Source organism: Oncorhynchus masou, chromosome 14, assembly GCF_036934945.1.
Source record: "Oncorhynchus masou masou isolate Uvic2021 chromosome 14, UVic_Omas_1.1, whole genome shotgun sequence".
Classification (NCBI taxonomy): Eukaryota; Metazoa; Chordata; class Actinopteri; order Salmoniformes; family Salmonidae; genus Oncorhynchus; species Oncorhynchus masou.
This window is the reverse complement of record NC_088225.1, coordinates 23,063,861-23,090,659: the sequence shown is the minus strand read 5'-3', so window position 1 is coordinate 23,090,659 and position 26,799 is coordinate 23,063,861. Positions and strand designations below refer to the sequence as shown.

The following is a 26,799-nucleotide window of genomic DNA, read 5'->3' as shown; positions in this document are numbered from 1 at the left end:
ACCTACCCTCACCACCTGGGTATGGAACGTAAAGTCACAGAAACAAGTGTTGCTGTTGCAGTTATGGAGAAGTATTTGGGATTACAATATTTTACTGCATAAGAGTTAAAGGGGGTGTTGAATGGTAGTGTCCTGTCCTCCCAGGCCGTTGGCCTGGTGTTGATTAGATCAGGTTAAATTAACGGAATGGGATGGTGTTTCTTTTTATGAGTAGGATTAAAAGTTATCGGGATAATTTGTATTTGTTATATCACAAAGTATAATGACTTTATTCTCCGGTTCAGTTGGTTGCGGTAATGCAACATTATATCGGATGCCAACCGCCGTTAAACCCTCAAAGAAGAAGAAAGTGAACGGAAACCGGAAAGGGTCAGTGGGTCCTACAGAATCGGCGTGTTCATTTCAAACCTGTAGTACAAGAGAGGACGAGCACGAGAAAGAAGCTTCCCCGTCGAGAATCTTCAGTCTACAAATCAACATTGTACGTAGCATGTAATGTGTTTATCTAAGTATATTAAATAAAATAAGACGAAATATGATTGATATCTGAATAATTGGTCACATTAGCGAACAGGTAACGTTAAGCGTTGGGAATCGAAATAGCTTAGTTAGCATTAGCTAGTTAACAAACTGACAATTTCGGCTAGTGAGCTAGCTAACTTTAGCTTATTAGCTAGCGAGAGCACATGAATGCATTGGGCCACACTAGCAAGAAATCGCAACATCAACGAATTTACCGTTTGTCGATACTCGATGGGATTTAGCTATGGATTCTTGTGAAGTTGGTTACTAACAAATTCAAAGTAGCCCACTGGCCAGATTTGGAAAGATATGTTATTATTTCGTTTGGTTAACGTTTGTAGCCATGTTTAGCAGTAGAGTAGCTAGCTGAACTTAGGAGCTAGTAACTTTGTTTAGATTACTTCTCAGTCGGTGTTAATTATCTGCCATGTTAAATCGAATAATATATCGACTGCCTTAGTTTTATAGCGGTAGCTAACTAACCCATCTTTGTACTGCTTGGTAGTGTCGAGGCCGCATACTTGGCCTTTTTTTACTGCATTTGTGTGGCTGAAGCCGGGGACTGCCGTGGTGAGAAGGGTTACATTCAGTGGCGTTGATCCGAAAAGCTACCGAATGGCCAGTACTTTTTTTTTCGTGACCAGTTATAGTTAGAACGTCGGAATTAATATAGCCATAGAGCCAACGTTAGTCGGATGGTTGTCCGGTTTGTTAAACTTCCCACTATCAGATCGTTTTTGGTGTTTAATATCCGCTTGTTAGCGTTACTTGTGTTGTGTCCAAAGAAAGTTGTAGGGCGGCAATTGTTTCAATTCGCCCAAGTCCAAGGATCACTAACTATATTGCAGCACACCGGCAGAAGGGAACCGGGTGTCGTGGGGGTGGGGCAGGATTAGGGCGGTTAAGCTGGGTCACGGAGATATTTTACTCATTGTCTAAAGTAGAGCATCGCCTCGTCTTATTTGCCACAACCTGATTACAAATTTCAACTCCAGCTCCCACACATTTTGTGCTCTGTTTGCACAGCCTTATAGACCCGTTTCCGGGTAGAAGCAAGCTCATGCTCCTGGCAACGAGTGCAAATGGCGCTTTTTTTGTTGCCCTGCTCTGGCCATGTGCATGGCTCACCTTCAATCGCACAATGCCACTGAATTCCACATCATTAGTGAGCACATGGCGTTTAGTCTGGCAGTCGATATTTTAATCATATAATTCCTCAATGTTCAATTTGGGAATCTGGCTGCAAGAGCATGTAGATTTTGTAGCCTGTTTCTTAGCTTTACTTATAAATCTATTGATTTGTTTTGTCATATATCCCAGTGCCAATCTGTGCCACACCACAAGAAGCATCTGTTTTATAAACCCTCATACATTATTTAAACTATAGAAAGGTCAGTCAGCCCATGGTTACTTCCCTAATTGCACCTTATTCCCCATGGTGCACCATGTTGGTCAGACCTGTATGGGCCATAGTCAAAAGTAATGTACCAGTAAGTAATAGGGTGCCATGTATGATGCAACCCTGTCTCATTTTGGCAATGCTAATTACACTAAGTTTACTGTAGAATTCTGAGACCACTTGACCCACAGGATATGATGCACACTTAAAATGCATAACTTAATGATGGTGTTAGTATTCATGCTCTCTGATCCAGGGGTCTCTCATACAGTCATATTCCTATACTCTCTCTGTCCCTGCAGACTGACTCTCTTCTAGTAGAACTCTATCTCTACTTTTCCTTGTGTAGTATCTTTTATCAGTAACTGTGGACATGATTCCAATATCTTTAACTTTGTGTGTGTGCTCCCCGTGCAGGATGGAGTGGCAGCCGGACGAACAGGGACTCCAGCAGGTCCTCCAGCTCCTCAAGGACTCCCAGTCCCCCAACACGGCCACACAGAGAGCCGTGCAACAAGTATCCTCATGTACAGACACTGACCGGAGGGTGGGGTTAGTGGAATGGCAGTGGTACTTCTGTGTGCTCTTCTGTGGTCCTCAGTTGGTAGAGCATTTGTCTTGCAACACCAGTATAGTTGGTTAGATTCCTGGGACCACCCATACGTAAAATATATGCACACAATACTGTAAGTCGCTTAGGATAAAAGAGCTTGCTAAATGGCATATTATTCTATGGTTATTGCATCTAGTTCAGTTTGCATTGATCTGTCTATGGGGCCTGTATTGACAATGTATTAAAGTGGAGATGGTGTTATAAGACAGTCACATGGACTGTCCTCCCCTCTGGATATGATGCATTCTATGTAACTCCTGACTGTTAATGATGGTGTTAGTATTCATACTGTCTGATCCAGAGGTCTCCTACAGTGACTTCTCTACTCTGTCTGGTCCTATAGATTTAGCCTCTGTTAGGATCGCATATAATCTTAACCCTCCAATCCATAACTCCCACTGGCCAATTTATTACTTACTTAAACCCCTGTCCTCATTAGGAACCATGGGTAACGCTACTTATAACAGCAGTTATTTCACAACCGTTCATATGGTACAACCTATACAAAGGTGCGGAAACCATTTCTGTAGTTTTAGAATTAAACTTTGCCGGTATGTGACGAAATCACAGATCCGTTGCATTCCAAACTCTGTCGCATTCCTAACTTCTGAAATAAGCGCTTCACTTAGTATTTCAACAAGTGGTATTTTTCCTCTGTCTAAATGTCACCCGTAGATTGGTGCTGCAGTGAAAGTATAGTCCCTAGTTATTTGTTTGAGTTGAGCATCATGTGAGATGTCTGTGATGTCATATTTCCCTTAACCGCTCTGTCAGAAACTTGAACAGCTCAACCAGTTCCCTGACTTCAACAACTATCTAATCTTTGTGCTCACAAGACTGAAAACTGAAGGTGAGAGCCCTGTCTGTCTGAGTTTATATGTTCTAGTTGAGCATCTGGTAGCCTGAGTCGTGTTCATTAGGGCACACACATTACTTCTGAGCTCAAAAAGTAGTTTTGGGTTTCTTTGTCTGTTTCCATTCTTTGGTCAGCATGCTGTCATTATCTGCCAGCCTTGTTATTAGTGGTTCTCTAGGCTGCTGCGTGTCATTCTGAATGCACGTTGCTGTGGCCTTCGTCTGCATCTCTGACATTCTTTTTTTCTTCCTCTACCCCATGACCTCATCATTCCTTCCTTCTCCCCCCAACCTCATCCTTTCCTCCCTGCACCTCATCCTCTCCAGATGAACCCACTCGTTCTCTGAGTGGTCTGATCCTGAAGAACAATGTGAAGGCTCACTACCAGAACTTCCCCCCGGCCGTGGCTGACTTCATCAAGCAGGAATGCCTCAACAACATAGGCGACCCGTCGCCCCTCATCCGCGCCACTATCGGTGAGTCAGTGTGTGTGTGAGCTCTGGGTGGGTGGGTTAGGTCTGGGTGGGTGGTTGGGGTGGGGTCTTGACATGCGTTATATCTGTGTCATTGTCTCAGGTAACTGCTGTCCTGTGGCTTTAATGTGGCTAATTCTTCTCACTGTCTCTCCCTTTAGTAGCTACAGTTGAAGTTGGAATTCAATGTCAGGAATTGTGAAAAACTGAGTTAAAATGTATTTGGCTAAGATCTATGTAAACTTATTACTTCAACTGTATCTTCACCTCATCTCCCCAAAAATAAATTTGTCTCACGCCCCTATCCTGCCCTCTGGATATTATGCATTCTTTATAACTCCTGAGTGTTAATGATGGTGTTAGCATTTCTCTGTCAGATCTCTTAAATCTCTTGTACATCCCTGTTTCCCTACATCTGGTCTGACAAGACAGCATAGGTGGAAGCCTTCAGGAGGGTTTACGTTCACCTGTCCACTTCTTCCAGATCAGTGGGCTCAAACGTTTTGCTTTGCCTGGTGCCCTGGATGGGCGGAGATTTCACATAAGGACCAATGGATTGGTCTACAATGTGTAAACTCCGCCCACCCTAGTCACTGGGCAATGCAAAATGAACGTGCCCAGTGAGAATGGCAGTGTCCCTTCCAAGAGAGTATTCTACACCTGCATTGCTTGCTGTTTGGGGTTTTAGGCTGGGTTTCTGTACAGCACTTTGAGATATCAGCTGATGTACGAAGGGCTATATAAATACATTTGATTTGATTAAGACCAGACCACCCTATGATTGTTGGTTCCTAACCTCTCTCTTCATCCCTCTCGCAGGTATCCTGATCACCACAATCACTTCTAAAGGGGAGCTGCAGACCTGGCCAGAGCTGCTGCCCCAGCTGTGTAACCTGCTCAACTCTGAGGACTACAACACCTGTGAGGTCAGAGCTACCTACCTACCACACACTCACATCTTTTTCTAGCCTCTCCCCCTTTCTCTTCCTCCTTCTTCTGTCACCCTTCATTTTTCTTTCATTTTTTTGTCCTCCCTGGCTTTTCTCTTTTCCCCTCATTCCGTCACACTCTTTCCCCTCATTCCCTGTCACACTCTTTCCCCTCATTCCCTGTCACACTCTTTCCCCTCATTCCCTGTCACACTCTTTCCCCTCATTCCCTGTCACACTCTTTCCCCTCATTCCCTGTCACACTCTTTCCCCTCATTCCCTGTCACACTCTTTCCCCTCATTCCCTGTCACACTCTTTCCCCTCATTCCCTGTCACACTCTTTCCCCTCATTCCCTGTCACACTCTTTCCCCTCATTCCCTGTCACACTCTTTCCCCTCATTCCCTGTCACACTCTTTCCCCTCATTCCCTGTCACACTCTTTCCCCTCATTCCCTGTCACACTCTTTCCCCCCTGTCATTCCCTGTCACACTCTTTCCCCCATTCCCTGTCATTCCCTGTCACTCTTTCCCCTCATTCCCTGTCACACTCTTTCCCCTCATTCCCTGTCACACTCTTTCCCCTCATTCCCTGTCCCTTTTTTCTTCCTTCCATCTTCATATCCCTTCTCCTTTACCGCTCTCTACCTCTAAATGTTTCAGTAGCGTTCTCTCCACATTCCATGCCATCTGGATATGATGCAGAACACCTTGACAGTGATTGCCAGTGATGCTTGTTGTATTCATACTGTCTGATCCAGACCTGTAGCCTATTGCCTCCAATCATCCTACTTCATTCCCCTCTGTTGCTCTGAGTTTGACTCGGTCTGTCTGTGTGTGTGTTCTCTTGATCAGGGCTCGTTTGGAGCCCTGCAGAAGATCTGCGAGGACTCGTCGGAGCTGTTGGAGAGTGACGCACTCAACCGCCCGCTCAACATCATGATCCCCAAGTTCCTGCAGTTCTTCAAGCACTGCAGCCCTAAGATCAGGCCAGTCCCAGGTCCCCTGTACCTCCAGACTATCCTGGTCCCAGGTCCCCTGTACCTCCAGACTATCCTGGTCCCAGATCACTTTGTGCTGTCTTGCCAACACCTATGTTCATTGTTATGCCAGTGACTAGGTGTTGGCAAGACAGCACAAACAGATCTGGGAACAGGCTACAACCAGACGCCACTGGTTGTTTCTCTGTTCTCACTGTTGTGTCCAGTAGAGCATAGCACACCATAGCAAAACGTTTTGCACCGGATTACACATCTGTGTTCTTATTGGACCAGCTTAGGTAGTTGCGTGGAACTTTTGTCATTTTCAAAAAGTTTCCACCTACTATCCCACTGTTTTCAAAGACATTAATTTGTTCCCTTTGTAAAACTCTGTTACTCATGGTGCTATTCTCTCTGCCTGTAGATCTCATGCCATCGCCTGTGTGAACCAGTTCATCATCGGCAGAGCCCAGGCCCTGATGGACAACATCGACACCTTCATCGAGGTGAGCATCAGGCAACGCACAACACTGTTGGCCATTCTAGTAGTTCTACTTCTATGGTGGTGACGCTGAAGAACACTGATCTGCTCATCTGGCTATGTTGCAGAACACCTTGACAGTGATGGTTATTGACGCTTGTTGTATTCATACTGTCTAATCCAGACTCTATAGCCTCTTACATGTCCATCGTCTAGACAATGGTGTGTATTGTAATCAATGGTGTTGAGGATAGCTGTAGATTCAAGACTGACATCTGTCTCATTTTCTTCTCTGGTCTCTCTCTCTCTTCGTGTCTCCGTCTCTCAGAGCCTGTTTGCGCTGGCTACAGACGAGGACTCTGAGGTGAGGAAGAATGTGTGCCGGGCTCTGGTCATGCTGCTGGAGGTCCGTATCGACCGGCTAATCCCTCACATGCACAGCATCATACAGGTGAGACAACCACTTCCTTATTTACTCTCCCACTGGCCAATCAGCATGTCTGACACTAATGTCATACCCCATCATCCAATCCCTGACTCTGCTGTGTCTGTATCTCCCCCACCAGTACATGCTGCAGCGCACACAGGACCCGGATGAGAATGTTTCTCTGGAGGCCTGTGAGTTCTGGCTCACCCTGGCTGAGCAGCCCATCTGTAAAGAGGTGCTCTCTGGACACCTGGTGCAGTGAGTAATCCTAAACATACCTGTAACATACAGCATCACCTGGACGTGATGTAGAGAGCGTGGGGACGGTCAGGTCAGAGGTGTAGAGGGGAACAGAGGTTAGTCAATAGTACAACATGCAAGAGTAACATTCCCTTAGAGGTCCTATACTTCCTAGTGTTTAATTCTGTTTACACACTTCACTGTGTTCTATTAGGTGTGATGTTCAGAGGAACAGAATGTTGATGACAGTTAAAGGGTTGGCTAGCTGCAGTACAGACATCTCATTACATTTAAGTCATTTCCCATGCTGTCTTGCCATGATGCGGATTACACATTGTGTTCTTATGGTCCAGTGATGCCTGTTGTATTCTCACTGCATCTGTCATTTTCAAACAGCTGCAGCCCATTACTTTATCCTATCCTAGGTATTCCTTAAAGAGGTGGGGTTTCAGGTGTCTCCGGAAGGTGGTGATTGTTTTCAATCATTAATTTGTTATCTTTGCTGTTACCTGGTGCAGTGTCGCTGAGGATTTGTTCCAACATTGGGAAGAGCATCATCGGCAGAACAGTTTTGACTGGACAACATCGAACCTTCCTATCCTGGTGAACGGCAGGCCAGTACTCTGAGAACACATTGGCCCTTCTTGAAGGTGTAGCCTGTCTCTCAGTTCTGGGGTGACTGAAGAACCCCTGATCCGTGCTCCATCTGTAGTTGCAGAACACTTGACAGGAAGAATTGACGGAGGAGCTGGGTCAGTATTCTTGTCTAATCCAGACTCTATAGCGTTCTGGATACATGTCCATCGTCTTTAATGGCACATTGTAATCAGCCATGGTGCGAGGATAGCAGTAATTCAGACGGGATCTGTCTCTTCCTGTGTGAGGCAGGGTCGTACTCTCAGATGTTGTAGAGCATGAACCTACAGGAACGGGCCACACGTGTTGATGTTAGACCCGACTGAGTGTTGTCCAGGATCACGCCAAGGTTCTTAGCTGCTGAGAGGTCCGTCATCCGGATAATCATGGAACCCACATCCTTCCCCGCATCAGGAAGAGCAGCTCCGTCTTCCTTGTCAGCTTCTGATCACATCCCACTGAGTTGCCACATGCAGACATGTCAGAGATGCGACCCACCTGGTCATAGACCCATCATCCAGGAGAAGATTTCCCTGTATCTCACCCCATGTACATTATGACAGCGCCAAGTCCTGGATGAGAATGTTTCTCATTCCTAGTTCAGAGCCCTGGGGGACCCAGGGTGAGCAGCCCATCTGTAGAAGAGGTCTCTCCACGCCACCTGGTAGGAGTAATCCTAAACATGTCAGGTGGAGGACGTAATCCATGGGCACCTGGAGATGCCCAACTCGGAGAGGGTGGAGAGGAGGATCTGATGGTTCACAGTATCAAGGCAGCCGATAGGTCTAGAGGATGAGAGCAGAGGAGAGAGAGTTAGTTTAGCAGTACACATGCCGAGTAACATTCCCATAGGAGCAGTCCTAGTTGAATGACTAGTCTTGAAACCTCTGATTTGGATTCACTGTGTTCTAACAGGTGTGATGTTCAAGGAACAGAATTTGATGACAGTTAAAGGGATACTGGTCTGTAGTAGCTGACAGTCCTAGTCAGTCAATCTCCACACATTCCCAACCTCCACTTCAATGCACCCAGGGATAACCCATCAGGGATGATTTCCCTGTGAGGTCAGTGATCCTGTTGACTCACTGGTCTGTCCAAACAGTCCAGCAACACTTGCCACATCTAACCCTGTAACTTCAATCAATTTCCCCTATGCTAAGGCAGTGTCACAACCAACAGTAGGAAGACGGCTTGACTAATGCTGTCTTCTCTGTTCCTCCTGAAGGCTCATTTCTGGAGAGAGAGGGAGAAGAGGTCAGAGCACAGGGTAGGGAGTGTCAGAACCAGCTGTCGTTTGACTTATCAAACGAGGATCGGATGTCTCACCTTCTGGGTCAAAATGATGACACCACACCATTGCCCACCACCAGGGTTGTGTTCATTAGGGAAAAAAACGTGAGGAAGTCTCTCAAACCCTTCTTAGGGTTAATCTTGGTGTGAGTGGTAGAAAGTGCTTTAGCAGCAGATGTTTGAGGAGATGTTCCCTCCGACCTAAGGCATCTTTAATTCCATTTAATCTGTAGCCCTGTTTTTCCATCTCAACTGTCCACACATTCCCAGCTTCCACAACACAACACATTAACAGGCTGATGCCACAGGGGTATTCCCTGCTGAGGCACCCACTCTTCCTGTCAACTGTCCACACATTCCCAGTTCCAATTCCAACACCCAGGCTAACCCACAGGGGATTTCCCCTGCTAATTATTATTCCAAACACAGTGTTGCTAACCCACAGGGGATTTCCCTGTCTCCTCCTGAAGGCACTATCCTGGTGACTGAAGTACTGACTTATCCTGCTGAAGGTCCTGTCAACTGTCCACACATTCCCAGTTCCACAACACAACACCCAGGTAATCTTGGTGTGATGGCAGCCTTATGCTGAGACTTCAACTGATGTTTGACAGTTTCCACTCTGACCTAAGTGTTGTACTGGTTAATGCCATTTAATCTGTAGCTCCTGGTCCTCTGTCAACTGTCCACACATTCCCAGTTCCACAACACAACACCCAGGCTAACCCACAGGGGATTTCCCCTGCTAGGCACTCCTTACTCTGACTCCTAGTCCTGTCAACTGTCCACACATTCCCAGTTCCACAACACAACACCCAGGCTAACCCACAGGGGATTTCCCCTGCTAGGCACTCCTTACTCTGACTCCTAGTCCTCTGTCAACTGTCCACACATTCCCAGTTCCACAACACAACACCCAGGCTAACCCACAGGGGATTTCCCCTGCTAGGCACTCCTTACTCTGACTCCTAGTCCTGTCAACTGTCCACACATTCCCAGTTCCACAACACAACACAGGCTAACCCACAGGGGATTTCCCCTGCTAGGCACTCCTTACTCTGACTCCTAGTCCTCTGTCAACTGTCCACACATTCCCAGTTCCACAACACAACACCCAGGCTAACCCACAGGGGATTTCCCCTGCTAGGCACTCCTTACTCTGACTCCTAGTCCTGTCAACTGTCCACACATTCCCAGTTCCACAACACAACACCCAGGCTAACCCACAGGGGATTTCCCCTGCTAGGCACTCCTTACTCTGACTAGTCCTCTGTCAACTGTCCACACATTCCCAGTTCCACAACACAACACCCAGGCTAACCCACAGGGGATTTCCCCTGCTAGGCACTCCTTACTCTGACTCCTAGTCCTGTCAACTGTCCACACATTCCCAGTTCCACAACACAACACCCAGGCTAACCCACAGGGGATTTCCCCTGCTAGGCACTCCTTACTCTGACTCCTAGTCCTGTCAACTGTCCACACATTCCCAGTTCCACAACACAACACCCAGGCTAACCCACAGGGGACCCCTCCTCCTTACTCTGACTCCTAGTCCTCTGTCAACTGTCCACACATTCCCAGTTCCACAACACAACACCCAGGCTAACCCACAGGGGATTTCCCCTGCTAGGCACTCCTTACTCTGACTCCTAGTCCTCGGTCATAAAGTCACACAGTTACTCATTTGACTGCATTAATACCCTTCTGGCTGTTTCTGGCACTAAGCTGTGTCCATATATCTGTTATTCAGCATGCTTTTTAGAGTGAGAATGTCTTAGCCTCCTGAACTGAAACCACATTTGGCCTAAGTTATTAAATATTAGCCTGATCCCAGATATTTTTGTGCTGTATAGCCATCTCTTATGCGTACTGTCATGTTTCACAGCACAGACCTCGGACCAGAAAAATAAAACACACAGCAATGATACATCTCTCTCTCTCTCCAGGGTGATGTGGAGGAGGACGAGGCTGTGCCAGACAGTGAGCAGGACATCAAGCCCCGCTTCCACAAGTCCCGCACCGTCACCCTGCAGCACGAGGGCGGAGAGGGCGAGGAGGGAGAGGACATCGATGAAGACGACGATGATGATGACGATACATTATCTGACTGGAACCTACGTGAGTCGGTCTTGACTTAAAGCCGACAGTTACTGAAACCACCGCAGCCAGGGTGGAGATGCGTTAGAGAAAACACATTGATACAGTAGATGAAAGGAGCAGGGGGGTTGGGTCTGCAGCAGGCTCTATGTGAGTCTTGTCTGCGTGTGCTGGCTAAACGGCGTAATATACATTTGATAGTCATGTGGGACAATGACAAAGTTCTCACACCATCCTGACAGCACTGACTCGGTAACTTCCCTGTTTGGCTGCTCTCTCCACTGTTAGTGCACTGCTCTCCAGTGTCTCATTAGCAGTAGAGCTGGAGGTGCTAATTGGACAGTGTGAACCCTGAACAGCCAGAGTAGTGGTGACATCAGTGACGCTCCCTGCTGCTGTCTGGAAATGGAGCGATTGACATGCAGTGATGTACCAGAACGGTGGAAGACCCCTGTTATCACAATGGTGTCTATAGAACTAAAACAACATGGAAGTGGTATTGCAGAGATGCACCAGAACGGTGGAAGACCCCTGTTATCACAATGGTGTCTATAGAACTAAAACAACATGGAAGTGGTATTGCAGAGATGCACCAGAACGGTGGAAGACCCCTGTTACCACAATGGTGTCTATAGAACTAAAACAACATGGAAGTGGTATTGCAGAGATGAGGAAGACCCCTGTTATCACAATGGTGTCTATGCACCAGAACGGTGGAAGACCCCTGTTATCACAATGGTGTCTATAGAACTAAAACAACATGGAAGTGGTATTGCAGAGATGCACCAGAACGGTGGAAGACCCCTGTTATCACAATGGTGTCTATAGAACTAAAACAACATGGAAGTGGTATTGCAGAGATGCACCAGAATGGTGGAAGACCCCTGTTACCAATGGTGTCTATAGAACTAAAACAACATGGAAGTGTATTGCTGCACCAGAACGGTGGAAGACCCCTGTTACTGGTGTCTAAAACTAAAACAACATGGAAGTGGTATTGCAGAGATGCACCAGAATGGTGGAAGACCCCTGTTACCACAATGGTGTCTATAGAACTAAAACAACATGGAAGTGGTATTGCAGAGATGCACCAGAACGGTGGAAGACCCCTGTTACCACAATGGTGTCTATAGAACTAAAACAACATGGAAGTGGTATTGCAGAGATGCACCAGAACGGTGGAAGACCCCTGTTACCACAATGGTGTCTATAGAACTAAAACAACATGGAAAGTGGTATTCTGTATATGAGTGTTATTTCACGTAGCCTTGACCCAAATGATTTAGCTTTTTACCAGTGTCATAACTAGATTACAAGGTGGATAATTCTTAGACATTATTTTATGGAAATTGCTGTGTCATTGCTTCAGGGCTGTTGCTAGTCTCGTCAGCCAGACGCCAACATCAATGACAATCTGACTTTTTGTGGAGAGACCTAGAACTCCTTAAGTGGCTGGTAGACTGTTGCTAGTGTGTGTGTGTTTAGAGACTGCAGAAAGACATTGTGTTTAGCTGCTGCTGTGGAAGTGATGACATGTTCTCATCTGAACATATATGATGCTAATCAGAGATCGTTTTCTGATCCACAGCAGCATATTAGTAGGACTGGTCTCCTTCAACACCTTTGGTGTATTTGGAGAGCCTGTTACAGGTCAGACCTGTACAACTTGGCTTTGCCCAGAGTCAGTAGTGTGAAAAGACTATTAAATGGCTAGTTCACTCTAAAACCGGCTTTAGTATTTTGTTCATTAGTCCACTGTTAATAAAGTCCCTGCAGTCAAGTTTTCAACATAGAGCACTTCGGTGCAGAGTTTGAGTGAACTATCCCTTTAAAGGTTTGTCCCTCTTATCTCCCCGTAGGCAAGTGTTCGGCGGCAGCGCTGGATGTGCTGGCCAATGTGTTCCGAGACGAGCTGCTGCCTCACCTGCTGCCCCTGCTCAAGGGCCTTCTCTTCTCCCCTGACTGGGTCACCAAGGAGTCTGGCATCCTGGTGCTGGGGGCCATCGCTGAGGGTAAGGACTAGGAAGTCAATCACACTGTTGACACTTCACATAGATCTCTTGCTCAGTCTCTCTCCTTCTGTGTGTCTCCCTCTCCACACTTTGGACTCTTTCTCTCTTGACACCATCTCTATCGGATCTCTCTCTGTCTGCTACTCTCCTCTCTTCTCTCTCTCCCGTGACGTTCTTTCTCCTCTCTCACTCCATTGAGAGTTGACTGTCCCTCTGGATATGATGCATTCTATGTAACTCCTGACTGTTAATGATGGTGTTAGTATTCATACTGTCTGATCCAGAGGTCTCCTACAGTGACTTCTCTACTCTGTCTGATCCAGAGGTCTCCTACAGTGACTTCTCTACTCTGTCTGATCCAGAGGTCTCCTACAGTGACTTCTCTACTCTGTCTGATCCAGAGGTCTCCTAGGTCTCCTGTCAGTCCAGACTTCTTCTACTCTGTCTGATCCAGAGGTCTCCTATCAGTCAGTGACTTCTCTACTCTGTCTGATCCAGAGGTCTCCTACAGTGACAGACTTCTACTCTCTACTCTGTCTGATCCAGAGGTCTCCTACAGTCTTCTCTAGACTTCTCTACTCTGTTTGATCCAGAGGTCTCCTACAGTCAGACTTCTCTACTCTGTCTGATCCAGAGGTCTCCTACAGTCAGACTTCTCTCTGTCTGATCTCTGACTCTGATCCAGTGGTCTCCTACAGTCAGACTTCTCTACTCTGTCTGATCCAGAGGTCCAGAGGTCTCCTACAGTCAGACTTCTCTACTCTGTCTGATCCAGTCTGATCCGGAGGTCTCCTACAGTCAGACTTCTCTACTCTGTCTGATCCAGAGGTCTCCTACAGTCAGACTTCTCTACTCTGTCTGATCCAGAGGTCTCCTACAGTCAGACTTCTCTACTCTGTCTGATCCAGAGGTCTCCTACAGTCAGACTTCTCTACTCTGTCTGATCCAGAGACTTCTCTACTCTGTCTGATCCAGAGGTCTCCTACAGTCAGACTTCTCTACTCTGTCTGATCCAGTTTGATCCAGTCTCCTACAGTCAGACTTCTCTACTCTGTCCAGAGGTGTCATTCCTACTCTGTGGTCTCCTACAGTCAGACTTCTCTACTCTGTCCAGAGGATCCAGAGGTCTCCTACAGTCAGACTTCTCTCTACTCTGTCTGATGATCCCTAGTCAGACTTCTCTACTCTGTCTCTCCTACAGTGACTTCTCTACTCTGTCTGATCCAGTGGTCTGTTTGTCTGATCCAGTGGTCTCCTACAGTGACTTCTCTACTCTGTCTGATCCAGTGGTCTCCTACAGACTTCTCCACTCTGATCATTTTGCCACTCTTTTTAGATCTAGTCTTAGTCATTTTGACTAAAATATTACAAAGTCACATTTTTGTCATTTGAATAATGACTTAGTGTAGCCATTGTTAAAATGACTGAAATAGTGGGCCATTTTAGTCCACTAAATGTCTTTATATTGTAGTCCTATTTTAGTCTTCACATTTTTCATGCCTCATAAACCGATAGTCAACACACATCACTGACTTCCATGTGCACAAACATACATAGCCATGTCCTACCAACATATCGTTCTGCATAACATCCTATCACATGATTCTCTTCCCAATAGCCCAATTGGCAGAAAAACACATTACTCTGCAGCTGGTAAAAAAACAAGGGATTGTAGTCAGTATTTAGTCTCGTTTTCATCAATGTAAATGAAAAATAATTTTGGTGAATTGTAGTGTTTTCTGGGTCTGTTTAGTCAGTTATCGTCTTGTCTTTTGCCACTGAAAAATAGGTGTCAATGAAATGAACACTGCTCTCTCTGTCCCTGCGGACTCTCTGCTAGTCTCTAATATCAGTCTAGTTCCTTGTTGCGTTAGATCAGTTCAGATTGACTTAGCAGTGGTGCTGTCGGTCCTTTTTGTCAGTGGCTGCTCTACTGTCTCCACTGTGATTTGGCTCTACTGTCTCTGTCTCTCTCTACTGTGATTTGGCTACACTTTCTCTTTCTCTCTCCACTGTGATCTGTCTCTCTCTCCACTGTGATTTGGCTCTGTCTCTCTCTCTCCCCTGTGATTTGGCGCTCTCTCTCTCCCCTGTGATTTGGCTCTACTTTCTCTCTCCCCTGTGATTTGGCGCTCTCTCTCTCCCCTGTGATTTGGCTCTACTTTCTCTCTCTCTCCCCTGTGATTTGCCTCTACTTTCTCTCTCTCTCCTGTGATTTGCCTCTACTTCTCTCTCTCTCTCTCTCTCTCTCCACTGTGATTTGGCTCTACTTTCTCTCTCTCTCCCTGTGATTTGGCTCTACTTTCTCTCTCTCCCCCTGTGATTTGCCTCTACTTTCTCTCTCTCTCTCTCTCTCTCTCTCTCTCCACTGTGATTTGGCTCTACTGTGATTTGGCTCTACTTTCTCTCTCTCCCCTGTGATTTGACTCTGAGGGAGACTCTCTCTCTCTCTCTCACTGTGATTTGGCTCTGTCTCTCTCTCTCCCCTGTGATTTGGCTCTACTTTCTCTCTCTCCCCTGTGATTTGGCTCTACTGTCTCTCTCTCTCTCCCCTGTGATTTGGCTCTGTCTCTCTCTCCCCTGTGATTTGGCTCTACTGTCTCTCTCTCTCTCCACTGTGATTTGGCTCTGTCTCTCTCTCTCCACTGTGATTTGGCTCTACTGTCTCTCTCTCCACTGTGATTTGGCTCTACTGTCTCTCTCTCTCCCACTGTGATTTGGCTCTACTGTCTCTCTCTCTCCACTGTGATTTGGCTCTACTGTCTCTCTCTCTCTCCACTGTGATTTGGCTCTACTGTCTCTCTCTCTCTCCACTGTGATTTGGCTCTACTGTCTCTCTCTCCACTCCACTGTGATTTGGCTGTGATTTGGCTCTACTTTCTTTCTCTCCCCTGTGATTTGGCTCTACTGTCTCTCCCATTCTTCAGCCCTTTATGACCCCTGTCTATAGGCAGACAGCAGATGTTGACAGTGAGGGCGACGTGTCCTAATGCAGAGTAGGTGTAATGCCATATATTTCCCGCTGCGCTGACCCAGTTAACACGTCACTAATAGGATGTACACTAATTGGATTCCATCAGAGTATATTTTATATTAAAAGGTATAAACACTAAGCCAGATGACTGGCTGTCCTTCACGTGGCTTTGTGTTGATAATAGACTTGGCCAACAGAGTGTTGTCAATAAAGAATTTGCCCCAGGCGAGCTAGATTAAATTCTATCCAACTTTATCCACATGAAAGGAGGAATTGAATGTTGCCTAAGCGATACACAGATGGCAATATTCAATTGAATCTCTTCACAAATACACCAGGGAAAGACAATGTGTCATGGTAAAACTGATCACTTAATATTGAGGTTTTATCACCAATATGTGCTTTGACCTCATACCCTCCCTACAAAACTGATCCCCCCCAATCACAAACCAAATATTAAAACAGCGTCATAAAAGGTAAAGTAAAATTCCATGCATTGTTGTGCTTTACCTCCCAGAACCCCCCCCCCCCACCTCATCCGGTGTCTGTGACAAAAACACTCTCTCTAACCCCTCCTCTCCTCCAGGCTGTATGCAGGGCATGGTGCCCTACCTCCCGGAGCTCCTCCCCCACCTCATTGCATGCCTGTGTGACAAGAAGGCCCTGGTGCGCTCCATCGCCTGCTGGACCCTGTCCCGCTACGCCCACTGGGTGGTCAGCCAGCCCCCAGACTCCCACCTCAAACCCCTGATGACCGAGCTGCTCAAGAGGATACTGGATGGCAACAAGAGGGTGCAGGAGGCCGCCTGCAGGTGTGTACTGTGTGTGTGGGAGTGTCCTTCTGGCATTGTCAATGTGTTTCAGCTTTGACGGTCAGACCCCCCCCCCCCCCCCCCAATTAATTAAGCTGTGCTTGATTGAGCTTGCCTGCTGTGATGGAACCAATGGAATAGTCCCAAAAGTTCGACCCTGGCACTCAAGGCAAGCTCAATTTAAACGCTCAAGATGGGGTGTGTGTTCAGAGACTGCAAAATGACTGGGCATTTGACTTCTGCTGTGGAAATGATGACATGTTTCTCACCTGAACATATGATGCTAATTTGAGATCGTTTTCTGATCCACAGCAGAATATTGGTAGAACTGGTCTCCTAAAGGGTTGTGTATAGGCCAGCTTGGTTGTAACCTCTCTGGGAAATGTGGGACAGTAATGTCCCACCTCGCCAACAGCCAGTGAAAGTGCAGGGCGCCAAATTCAAAACAACAAAAATCTCATTAAAATTCATCAAGCATACAAGTATTTTACACCATTTTATAGATACAATTCTCATTAATCCAGCCTCTGTCATATTTCAAATAGGCTTTACAGCGAAAGCACCACAAACGATTGTTAGGTCACCACCAAGTCACAGGAAAACACAGCCATTTTTCCAGCCAAAGAGTGGAGTCACAAAAAGCACAAATAGAGATAAAATTAATCACTGACCTTTGATGTTCTTCATCAGATGACACTCATAGGACTTCATGTTACACAATACATGTATGTTTTTTGTTCGCTACATTCAGTAGTTCTAAAACACACAATTTACAGAAATACTCATCATAAATGTTGATGAAAATACAAGTGTTACACATGGAGTTAGAGAGATACTTCTCCTTAATGCAACCGCTGTGTCAGATTTAAAATAAACCTTTACGGATAAAGCTGACCATGCAATAATCTGAGTACAGCGTTCAGACCCACCAAGCAGCCAAAAAGGTATCCGCCATATTGGGTAGTCAACATTAGTCAGAAATAGCGTTATAAATATTCACTTACCTTTGATGATCTTCATCAGAATGCACTCCCAGGAATCCCAGTTCCACCATAAATGTTTGATTTGTTCGATAATGTCCATAATTTATGTCCAAATAGCTTCTTTTGTTAGGGCGTTTAGTACACAAATCCAAACGCGCGTTCAGGTCCAGCCGAACATCGGACGAGAAGTTCAAAAAGTTATACTACAGGTCGTAGAAACATTTCAAACTAAGTATAGAATCAATCTTTAGGATGTTTTTTATCATAAATCTTCAATAATGTTCCAACCGGAGGATTCCTGTGTCTGTAGAAAAGCAATGGAATGGAGCTACCTCATGTGGAATGCGAGTGACCAGCGCGTGACTCTCTGCCAGACACCTGACTCATTCAGCTCTCATTCAGTCCCACTTCACAGTAGAAGCCTCAAACCAGTTTCTAAAGACGGTTGACATCGAGTGGAAGCCTTAGGAAGTGCAACAGAACCAATATCCCACTATCTCCAATAGGGGCTGAGCTAAAAACTACAAGCCTCAGATTTTCCACTTCCTGTTTGGATTTGTTTCTCAGCTTTTCACCTTCCATATGAGTTCTGTTATACTCACAGACATCATTCAAACAGTTTTAGAAACTTCAGTGTTTTCTATCCAATACTACTAATAATATGCATATATTATAAGCATCTGGGACAGAGTAGCAGGCAGTTTACTCTGGGCACCTTATTCATCCAAGCTACTCAATACTGCCCCCCCTGTCACCAAGAAGTTAAAGCAGATGTTATTGAGTGTCCACTGTATTAATGTCTGTGTGTGTGACGTGTCCATTCTCGTACCCTGACCCATTGGCCTTTGTGTCCCTCAGTGCGTTTGCCACCCTGGAGGAGGAGGCGTGTACAGAGCTGGTGCCCTACCTCAGCTTCATCCTGGACACGCTGGTGTTCGCCTTCGGCAAGTACCAGCACAAGAACCTGCTCATCCTCTACGACGCCATCGGAACGCTCGCCGACTCCGTAGGACACCACCTCAACCAGCCTGTGAGTCTGGATCTTCACTTAGTTAGCAAACTAGCACTTAGAAATATCAGCAAGCTGGATCAGCTTCATGGCCAACAACTCCTTACCGCCTTATGATGTACAACATCCTCTGTTGTGGTGCGTTGTTGCTGTATCACAACCTCCTTGGTTACTTTTCATAGGTTCATCTTTATGCCTCTCTGCTCTCCTCTATGATGAATTCTAAACAGACATTGGAAATCTGAATCACCAGTGTGGATGTATTTTACAGTCTGAGGTTGTTTAGTGAGAGAAGACACGTGTATAAGTCATGTCACATGTAGGTTGTCGCTACGTCACAACCTCCCCCTGGTTGGTTTACACAGGTCTCATCTTTATGGTGAGGAGACACAATATTACTGGACTGTATAATGACTGTCTCCTCTCTGCCCCTACAGGAGTACATCCAGAAGCTGATGCCTCCCCTTATTGCCAAATGGAATGAGCTGAAGGACGAGGACAAGGATCTCTTTCCACTTCTGGAGGTTATACATTATTATATACATTTATACATACATACATTAGTATATACATACATTATTATATACATTATAATATACATTATATACAACCATGTTTGGTGCATCACGAGGTGGATCGTTCTTAGTTTTGATTTTGTGGTATTTGCCGTCATTGCTTCAGGGCTGTTGCTAGTCTCGTGAGCCAGAGACCAAAAATAATGACATTCTGCTGAAGGACAATCTGGTATGTTGGGGAAAAGCCTAGAAATCCTTAAGTGGCTGGTAGACTGTTGCTAGTGTGTGTGTGTTTAGAGACTGCAGAAAGACATTGTGTTTAGCTGCTGCTGTGGAAGTGATGACATGTTCTCATCTGAACATATATGATGCTAATCAGAGATCGTTTTCTGATCCACAGCAGCATATTGGTAGGACTGGTCTCCTTAACCTCTTCAGCTGACAAATAACTGGTGCCGGAGATCAGGCATGAGGCTGTTTTTTTGTTGTAGGTCATTTTTTATTGATTTTTAAAATGATCTTTAGCTCTTAGAGCCACTCAAAGCATAACAATGGAAACGGGTGACTGTTGTGCTTCCAATGGTCTGTATTATACTGCACATCTTATTGTACCACACATCTTAAGGATCGAAGCGTTGGATAGAACAGACTGATATTTCACCGGATGTATCCGTGTGAAGCATCCGCTTGGCGTTTCAACTCCGTACCAGATATGATGAGAGGAAGCCCGGTGGCCGGCCGTGGGAGAAAAGATGGAGCAACATGTATTTAGTCTGACATGTTCTCATTGATGCAACATTTGATCTCCATACAGTTTTCTGTTTCTAAAACTAGAATCTGTAACAGACTGGACTGTGTTTTTGAGACTTTACCTGTTGCCAAAGTAAAACAAATGTGTGTTTTGGAGTACATGGGCAAATGTACTTATTGCACACGCTCACTTTAGAGTAGGCATTCCCTCGTGAAAATATGCAAATATGTACAAGAATGTGCCAATAGGATCTCACTAGCTGGTGCTTGGCGCTACCCACCTCCTTGCTTGTTCTGCCCACTATGATTGATTTCCTCCCATTGGAAATGACAGGCTCTGGTCCATCTTGGGTTTGTTTATAAAAAAAATATTTAAAAAATGTTAACGTTCAGATGTGATTTTGCACAAAATGTCATTAGCTCATGAGATCTAAACGGGGACTGACTTCTGTATCTGAGAAGTTATAAATCCACTCCCTCCATTCCTTTTGTTGATATGAAATCACAGGAACAGTAAAATAATGCTATTTCTTAAAGGGAATTTTAAGAATTTGAATATTTTTTTCAAATTACCTAGGTATAAAAAAAAAAATACATCTTAAAATTTGTGAACTGTCCCTTTAAGATCGGTGCAGATGAGGGAAAGGACACACTGACAGGACACTACTTTGATCTGTTGATATGCAGGCTGTATTTTTGTTGTGTCCGTCCCCCGCCCACCAAACCAACCCTGTCTCTCCCTGTGCCTCCCCAGTGCCTGTCGTCGGTGGCCACGGCCCTGCAAAGTGGCTTCCTGCCCTACTGTGAGCCTGTCTACCAGCGCTGTGTAACCCTGGTCCAGAAGACCCTCGCTCAGGCCATGGTAAGAACCTATAGAGCTCGACAGCTTGTTATCCTAAAAACTGGATATGAGTTAACCCGGTTAACTCAGTCGGTTAATTACAATTATGAAGCCTTTATGTGCTTGTTTTCATTGCATTAATAGTTCAATTCACAAAAAGTGACGTTAGTTGAAGATTCTCATAAAACAAAATGTATAAGATCTCCTAAGCCTGTGTTTACCAGAGACCTTATTTTTGGCTTTTATCCCCCCAAAATGATACATTTTCCCATAGGCTTTGTCCAACGAGCCATGGTTTTATTTATTTTCTTATTTTACCTTTATTAAACCAGGCAAGTCAGTTAAGAACAAATTTGTATTTTCAATGACTGCCTAGGAACAGTGGGTTAACTGTCTGTTCAGGCGCAGAACGACACATTTGTACCTTGTCAGCTCGGGGGTTTGAACTTGCAACCTTCCGGTTACTAATCCAACGCTCTAACCACTAGGCCAGCCTGGTGGAGTTAGTACCTACAAAAAGACACCATTACTATTGCTCTCTCTAGTACAGTTTATACACATTAAATCACCAGACATGCCTTCAGTGAAGAACCATGTTAATGTATAGCACCAAACTGTTACAAAATAAGCCAGCTATAGGTAGGTTTCCTTCCAATTGGCGACCAGATTTTCATTCAAATATTCGACACGCGCCATAAAAACATTGTGCGTTTTCCCACATGAGATGGTTCCATCCAATTGACTTGTTGCGTGTAGGTAGCATAGTGGTTAAAAGTGTTGGGTTCACTAAACGAAAGGTGGCTGGTTTGAATCGCAGAGCCGACTTGGTGAATAGTCTGTGCCCTTGAGCAAGGCACTTAACCCTAATTGCTCCCGTAAGTTGCCCTGGATAAGAGCGTCTGCTAAAGGAATAAAATGTAAACCTTTCAATTAAAGGCTGCACGTAACTTTTGTGGTTCAATTTCCATGTACCGCGCCTCCCGGGTGATGCATGGCAGTGCTAGCTGTGCCACCAGCGACTGTAGGTTCGTGCCCAGGCTCTGCCGCAGCCAGCCGTGACCGGAAGGTCCGTGGGGCGACGCACAATTGGCCTAGCGTCATCCGGGTTAGGGAGGGTTTGGCTGGTAGGGATCACTCACTAGCGACTCCTGTGGCGGGCCGAGCGCAGTGCACGCTAACCAGGTCGTCAGGTGCACAGTGTTTCCTCTGACACATTTGTGCGGCTGGCTTCTGGTTCGGATGCGCGCTGTGTTAAGAAGCAGTGCGGCTTGGTTGGGTTGTGTTTCGGCGGATGCATGGCTTTCGACCTTCGTCTCTCCAGAGCCCGTACGGGAGTTGTAGCGATGAGACAAGATAGTAACTACAAGCCATAGACTACAAAAAGAAGCCTCCAACACACAGCAAAGATTTAAAAGCATGACTAGAGACTCAATGAGTACAGCATAAAGCTACTGGGTTTATGAGGAAGTTCATATTTAAGTTGTTATTCATCACTGTGACCATTTTGTTCAAAACTTTTAGAAACCAAGTGTTCCGATAAGCTTGTTATTATTAACAGCTTATTTTTTAATATCAAGGAATATTTAACTTTATAAATTGGTGCATGAAGCATAAAAAATGTAGTGCGACTTTAGTTTGGCCATCAGCTGGAAGACTGTCCACTTCTCAGCGGAGGGAGGGAGGTAGAGCGGAGAGATGGTGAGTCTGGTGAATGGCAGCCTCAACGCTACTCCCTTCCTCCCCTCAGACTGACCATCAGATGCAGGCCATCAGTCCAGTGAAAAACAAATGCAAATTATGCTCACCTTGCTATGCCTCAAGTATTACAATAGGTGATCTATTACCAGTGTGAGCATATACCTACATTTTTTAAATATAAGACAATTGTCAGGGTAATTCAAGCATAGCCAATATGCAGTGATAATGTTTTGGGCCTATAGCCTACTACACAAACCTCATTGCTACAGTACTGATTTAATTGGTTAATGTTGCATAGGCTTAGGTTTTTTAAGTCGAGGTTAAGAAAAATCTAAGCTGTAGATCTCGGTTTACATTTTCAAACTGCCGTCAAGCATCTCATCATGTCGTAGTGGGGGGACCACATACCTTCGGTATGATGCTATTTCAATATTTACACAAGTTTTTCCACCGCCATTTCTCGCATAATACATTTTATCGAAGCAAAAGGATTCTACATGGTTTAATGTATGTTTTTGTTGTCCACATTTGGAAAGTTGAGACACATTTTCTCTTTCCATCATGCCTGTCGGGACTTCTTTTATTATCCGACATGTACGTTACACACATGAAGATTTGGATGGAAGCCTGGTTTCAGATATGAATTGGAACTTAGACTATAAACAAATGTTACTTGCGAATTTATTCTACACCACAAAGCATGAGTTAGTGTAAACTGCGTTTATTAAGCAGTTTATTAAACAAATCGTATGTTTTGGCTTCATATCCTAACTGTGACCAAAAACCCACTGACTCTCTGTCCGTCTCCTCTCTCTCCAGATGTACAACCAGCACCCTGACCAGTACGAAGCTCCTGACAAGGACTTCATGATTGTGGCCCTGGACCTGCTGAGTGGCCTGGCCGAGGGCTTGGGGGGCAGTGTGGACCAGCTGGTGGCCCGCAGCAACATCATGACCCTGCTCTTCCAGTGCATGCAGGTACACAGGGGCCTCCCAAGTGCCAACTGTCAGCGGCCATTTTGAAAATGTGAAATTAGTCAACTTGAAGGAGGATATGTTGCCGTATCGCTTGTTTTTTTAATGAAAGTTGATATTCTTGCTTTTTGGAGCGTCAAGAAAAGTTCAAAATAGTTATTTTAACCAGACGTGTCTGAGTTTGAGACTAACTGTGCGTTCCTCCAGGACCCTATGCCAGAGGTGAGACAGAGCTCCTTTGCCCTGCTGGGTGACCTGACCAAGGCCTGCTTCCCTCATGTCAAACCCTGCATTGGTGAGTCAACCATAGTAGTGAAGACATTCACTGTCAATGTCATGAAAAGGTACTGGTGCTGAGGTGTGTGTTGGAGTGGCTAGTAGTTTATGTATTATTTGTATGTTGGTGTGTTTAATGAACCTGTGTGTTTGTGGGAGTGTGTGTATACCAGTGATTGTGTGACTAGTTGTGTTTAGCGTTTGTATATAAACCTGTCTCTCCCCTCTAGCCGAGTTCATGCCGATCCTGGGCCTGAACCTGAACCCAGAGTTCATCTCTGTGTGTAACAATGCTACCTGGGCCATTGGCGAGATCGCCATGCAGATGGGTGAGTTACTGCTTGCTGTGTGTCCTTACTGCAGTCTTCATTTCTTACACACCCACCCTTTACCTCACAACCACTCTAAAATGTCTCTCACTATCTCTGCTTTTCCTCTCCCTCTAACTCTCATAATAACACACACAGACCACCAACAACCAGCCACTCCTATGATGATCTCTCTTAACAGACTGTCTGAAATGTTCTATGTGGAAGTTGAAGGTCTGAGTGTGACTAAGGTCACAACATAGGGATGAACACACATATGATTATGGTGCCGCGTGTGTTACGGTGTGTGATGCTAGGGTTTGGTGTCTTTTGGATGGAGCATGTAGCTAACTCTGTCCGATTTGATTCGCTGCCCTTGCTCTATAACCCATGAACTCAATGACCCTCTTGTCATACGAGTGAGCCAATCTCCCTTGACTACAGTGTGTTGCAAGATGCCTGAGTGATGGGTCCTGCTACCATTGGACTCTGTAACAGTGAGGCCTGCAGGTGTGTGCAAGCATGGCAGGCCAACCAGCAGTAGTACAGTGTAGTGACATTGTGCTATAATCCCTCTACAGGGAGAACTGACAAGAAGGATGAAGGAGATTGCTCAGGTGAGCTAGGGGGAACCATTGCTTACAGATGGTGGCCATTTTGGGAAATTGTCCAGAAGTCACGGGAACCCTATTTTTGTAGCAACACCACCAGATTGACTCCATCAGTAAATCATGTTGGTAGTGGTGATTTGATAGGAATGATTGTAATGACACTATAAATACTCTAAATGACAGTGAATACTTGACAGCGCTGATGTGGGGATTGATTGTAGACCTGGCTTCAAATTCTATTTGAAATCATTTGAAATACTTAAGCTCTGCTTGATTGTGTTGGAAAGGAACCAATAGAAAAGTCCCTAAAGTTCAAACCCTGTCCATTTGCCGCTCCAGGCAGGCTTGAGAAAATACTTGTAATATCTGAAAGATTTCCAATAGTAATTGAACCCATGTATGGCAAGCAATGCCATAATTTCCAGCTGGTTGATTGTGGTGTTTTCCTCTGTGCCTGTAGGAGCAGACATGCAACCCTATGTTGGGCTGGTCCTCAACAACCTGGTGGAGATCATCAACAGACCTAACACACCCAAGACCCTCCTGGAGAATACAGGTACGGTACTCACACAGACACACATGCTTAACCCCCCCCACCACTATTTAGGCTCCAGTCCACTCCTATGATGATCTCTCTAACAGACATTCGAAATCTGAAATATTCAATGTGGAAGTTTAAGGTCTGAGTGTGTGACTGACATTGAAGTGATTGTTCTAACCCCTGTTGTTATGGCCCTGTAGTTATTGCCACATAAATCATCACTCCTGTGTTTCACTTGGGACAGCCATTACGATCGGCAGGCTGGGCTACGTGTGTCCACAGGAGGTGTCTCCCATGCTGCAACAGTTTATCAGACCCTGGTGCACATCGTTGAGGAACATCAGGGACAATGAGGAGAAAGACTCTGCGTTCCGTGGAATCTGCATGATGATTGGAGTCAATCCCGCTGGAGTGGTTCAGGTGAGGGGGAGGGGCTTCTGAACACTGTTCCACACAGGAACATGTATTTACTGGGTCCGGGGCTTGTTATATTTTTATTCCCTGAGTGTGTTGCCTCTCTGCTCTTGTCTATGATGATCTCTAAACAGACATGTGGAATCTAAATATGTAGTGTGGATGTAATTTAGACTCTCAGATAACTGGTGAGAGAAGACGCATTGCATTCAACTTAGCGCGTTTGGTGTCATTGAAGGATGATTGGATGCTAAATGAGCGATAAGGGAATGTGGATGGATGTTGTCATATGAACGTTGGTGTCTCTTCAGGACTTCATCTTCTTCTGTGATGCTGTGGCCTCCTGGGTTAGTCCTAAGGACGATCTGAGAGACATGTTCTACAAGGTAAGCCTCAACAAATCTCACCCCTATGTTTGATCCTCCAGAATACGAAGTGTCTCGACTTGGGTTCTAAGTCGACCTCGTGCTCCTCTTTCTCCACAGCCTGTGATGATCTTTCTCTACAGACATTCGAAATCTGAACATATCTTGTGGATATTTTAGACTCTGAGACGTGTGGTGCTAAGAAAACAAAAGAGAACCAGCTTTGCCAGTCGCTGAAGTCCTCTGACCATGTACCTCACCTTGATTTACAAGCTTTGTTGTTTTTGTAGATCCTCCATGGCTTTAAGGACCAGGTGGGCGAGGAGAACTGGCAGCAGTTCTCAGAACAATTCCCCCCTCTGCTGAAGGAGAGGCTGTCGGCCTGCTATGGCGTGTAGTTCCCCTCGCCGACACAGGACACGCCTGTCAGGTAATGACACACTTTAGGTAGAACTGATCTAGGATCAGCTTCCCATCCCCAAATCCTAATGTTATGTTTAGTCCAAGTTCTCTCTGTTCACCTGAATAAATAAAAACATTGTTTCTTCTCCTTCTCTTCCTATTCCCTCTTCTCTCTTCTTATTCACTCCTCTTCTTCCTCTCTCCCCTTTCCCACTTCCTCCTCTCCAGGTTTAATCTACGGGAGGGTTACTGGGGGAACTCATCCATCTGTGTTACTGCACTGCCCTGATCGTGGGGGCAGGAGGAGAGGGACTGGCCCTGGCTCCTGTCCATTCAGACTACAAGTCCCACAACCCTGTGTGTCTCTG

At 45.6% G+C, this 26,799-nt stretch overlaps 1 protein-coding gene and 3 non-coding genes across 4 annotated transcripts; all 4 read left to right on the top strand.

Annotated features, from left to right (window-relative positions):
• Positions 1-373: 373 nt before the first annotated feature.
• LOC135554834 (transportin-2-like) lies at positions 374-26,799 on the top strand. The gene is made up of 25 exons (XM_064987281.1): positions 374-481; positions 2,339-2,438; positions 3,309-3,384; positions 3,717-3,866; positions 4,683-4,789; positions 5,647-5,780; positions 6,196-6,277; positions 6,581-6,703; positions 6,819-6,937; positions 9,345-9,357; positions 10,795-10,966; positions 12,805-12,957; positions 16,518-16,743; positions 18,585-18,756; positions 19,173-19,259; positions 20,755-20,862; positions 23,359-23,517; positions 23,722-23,809; positions 24,021-24,119; positions 24,680-24,715; positions 25,170-25,265; positions 25,495-25,670; positions 25,976-26,050; positions 26,320-26,459; positions 26,660-26,799. Exons 2-24 carry the CDS (start codon positions 2,340-2,342, stop codon positions 26,425-26,427), a joined length of 2,658 nt encoding a protein of 885 aa, XP_064843353.1. The 5' UTR covers positions 374-481; position 2,339; the 3' UTR covers positions 26,428-26,459; positions 26,660-26,799.
• Positions 2,765-2,835, top strand: LOC135554905 (small nucleolar RNA SNORD41). The gene has a single exon (XR_010457774.1). It is a non-coding gene; the product is annotated as a small nucleolar RNA SNORD41 (small nucleolar RNA).
• LOC135554906 (small nucleolar RNA SNORD41) lies at positions 5,482-5,552 on the top strand. The gene has a single exon (XR_010457775.1). It is a non-coding gene; the product is annotated as a small nucleolar RNA SNORD41 (small nucleolar RNA).
• LOC135554904 (small nucleolar RNA SNORD41) lies at positions 13,171-13,241 on the top strand. The gene has a single exon (XR_010457773.1). It is a non-coding gene; the product is annotated as a small nucleolar RNA SNORD41 (small nucleolar RNA).

Bases quoted from the DNA above. Each gene is read 5' to 3' on its own strand.
- LOC135554834 (XM_064987281.1), top strand. From the start codon at position 2,340: ATGGAGTGGCAGCCGGACGAACAGGGACTCCAGCAGGTCCTCCAGCTC. The intron at 2,439-3,308 runs GTATCCTCATGT...CCGCTCTGTCAG, and splicing joins CACAGAGAGCCGTGCAACAA to AAACTTGAACAGCTCAACCA. The intron at 6,278-6,580 runs GTGAGCATCAGG...TCCGTCTCTCAG, and splicing joins ACATCGACACCTTCATCGAG to AGCCTGTTTGCGCTGGCTAC.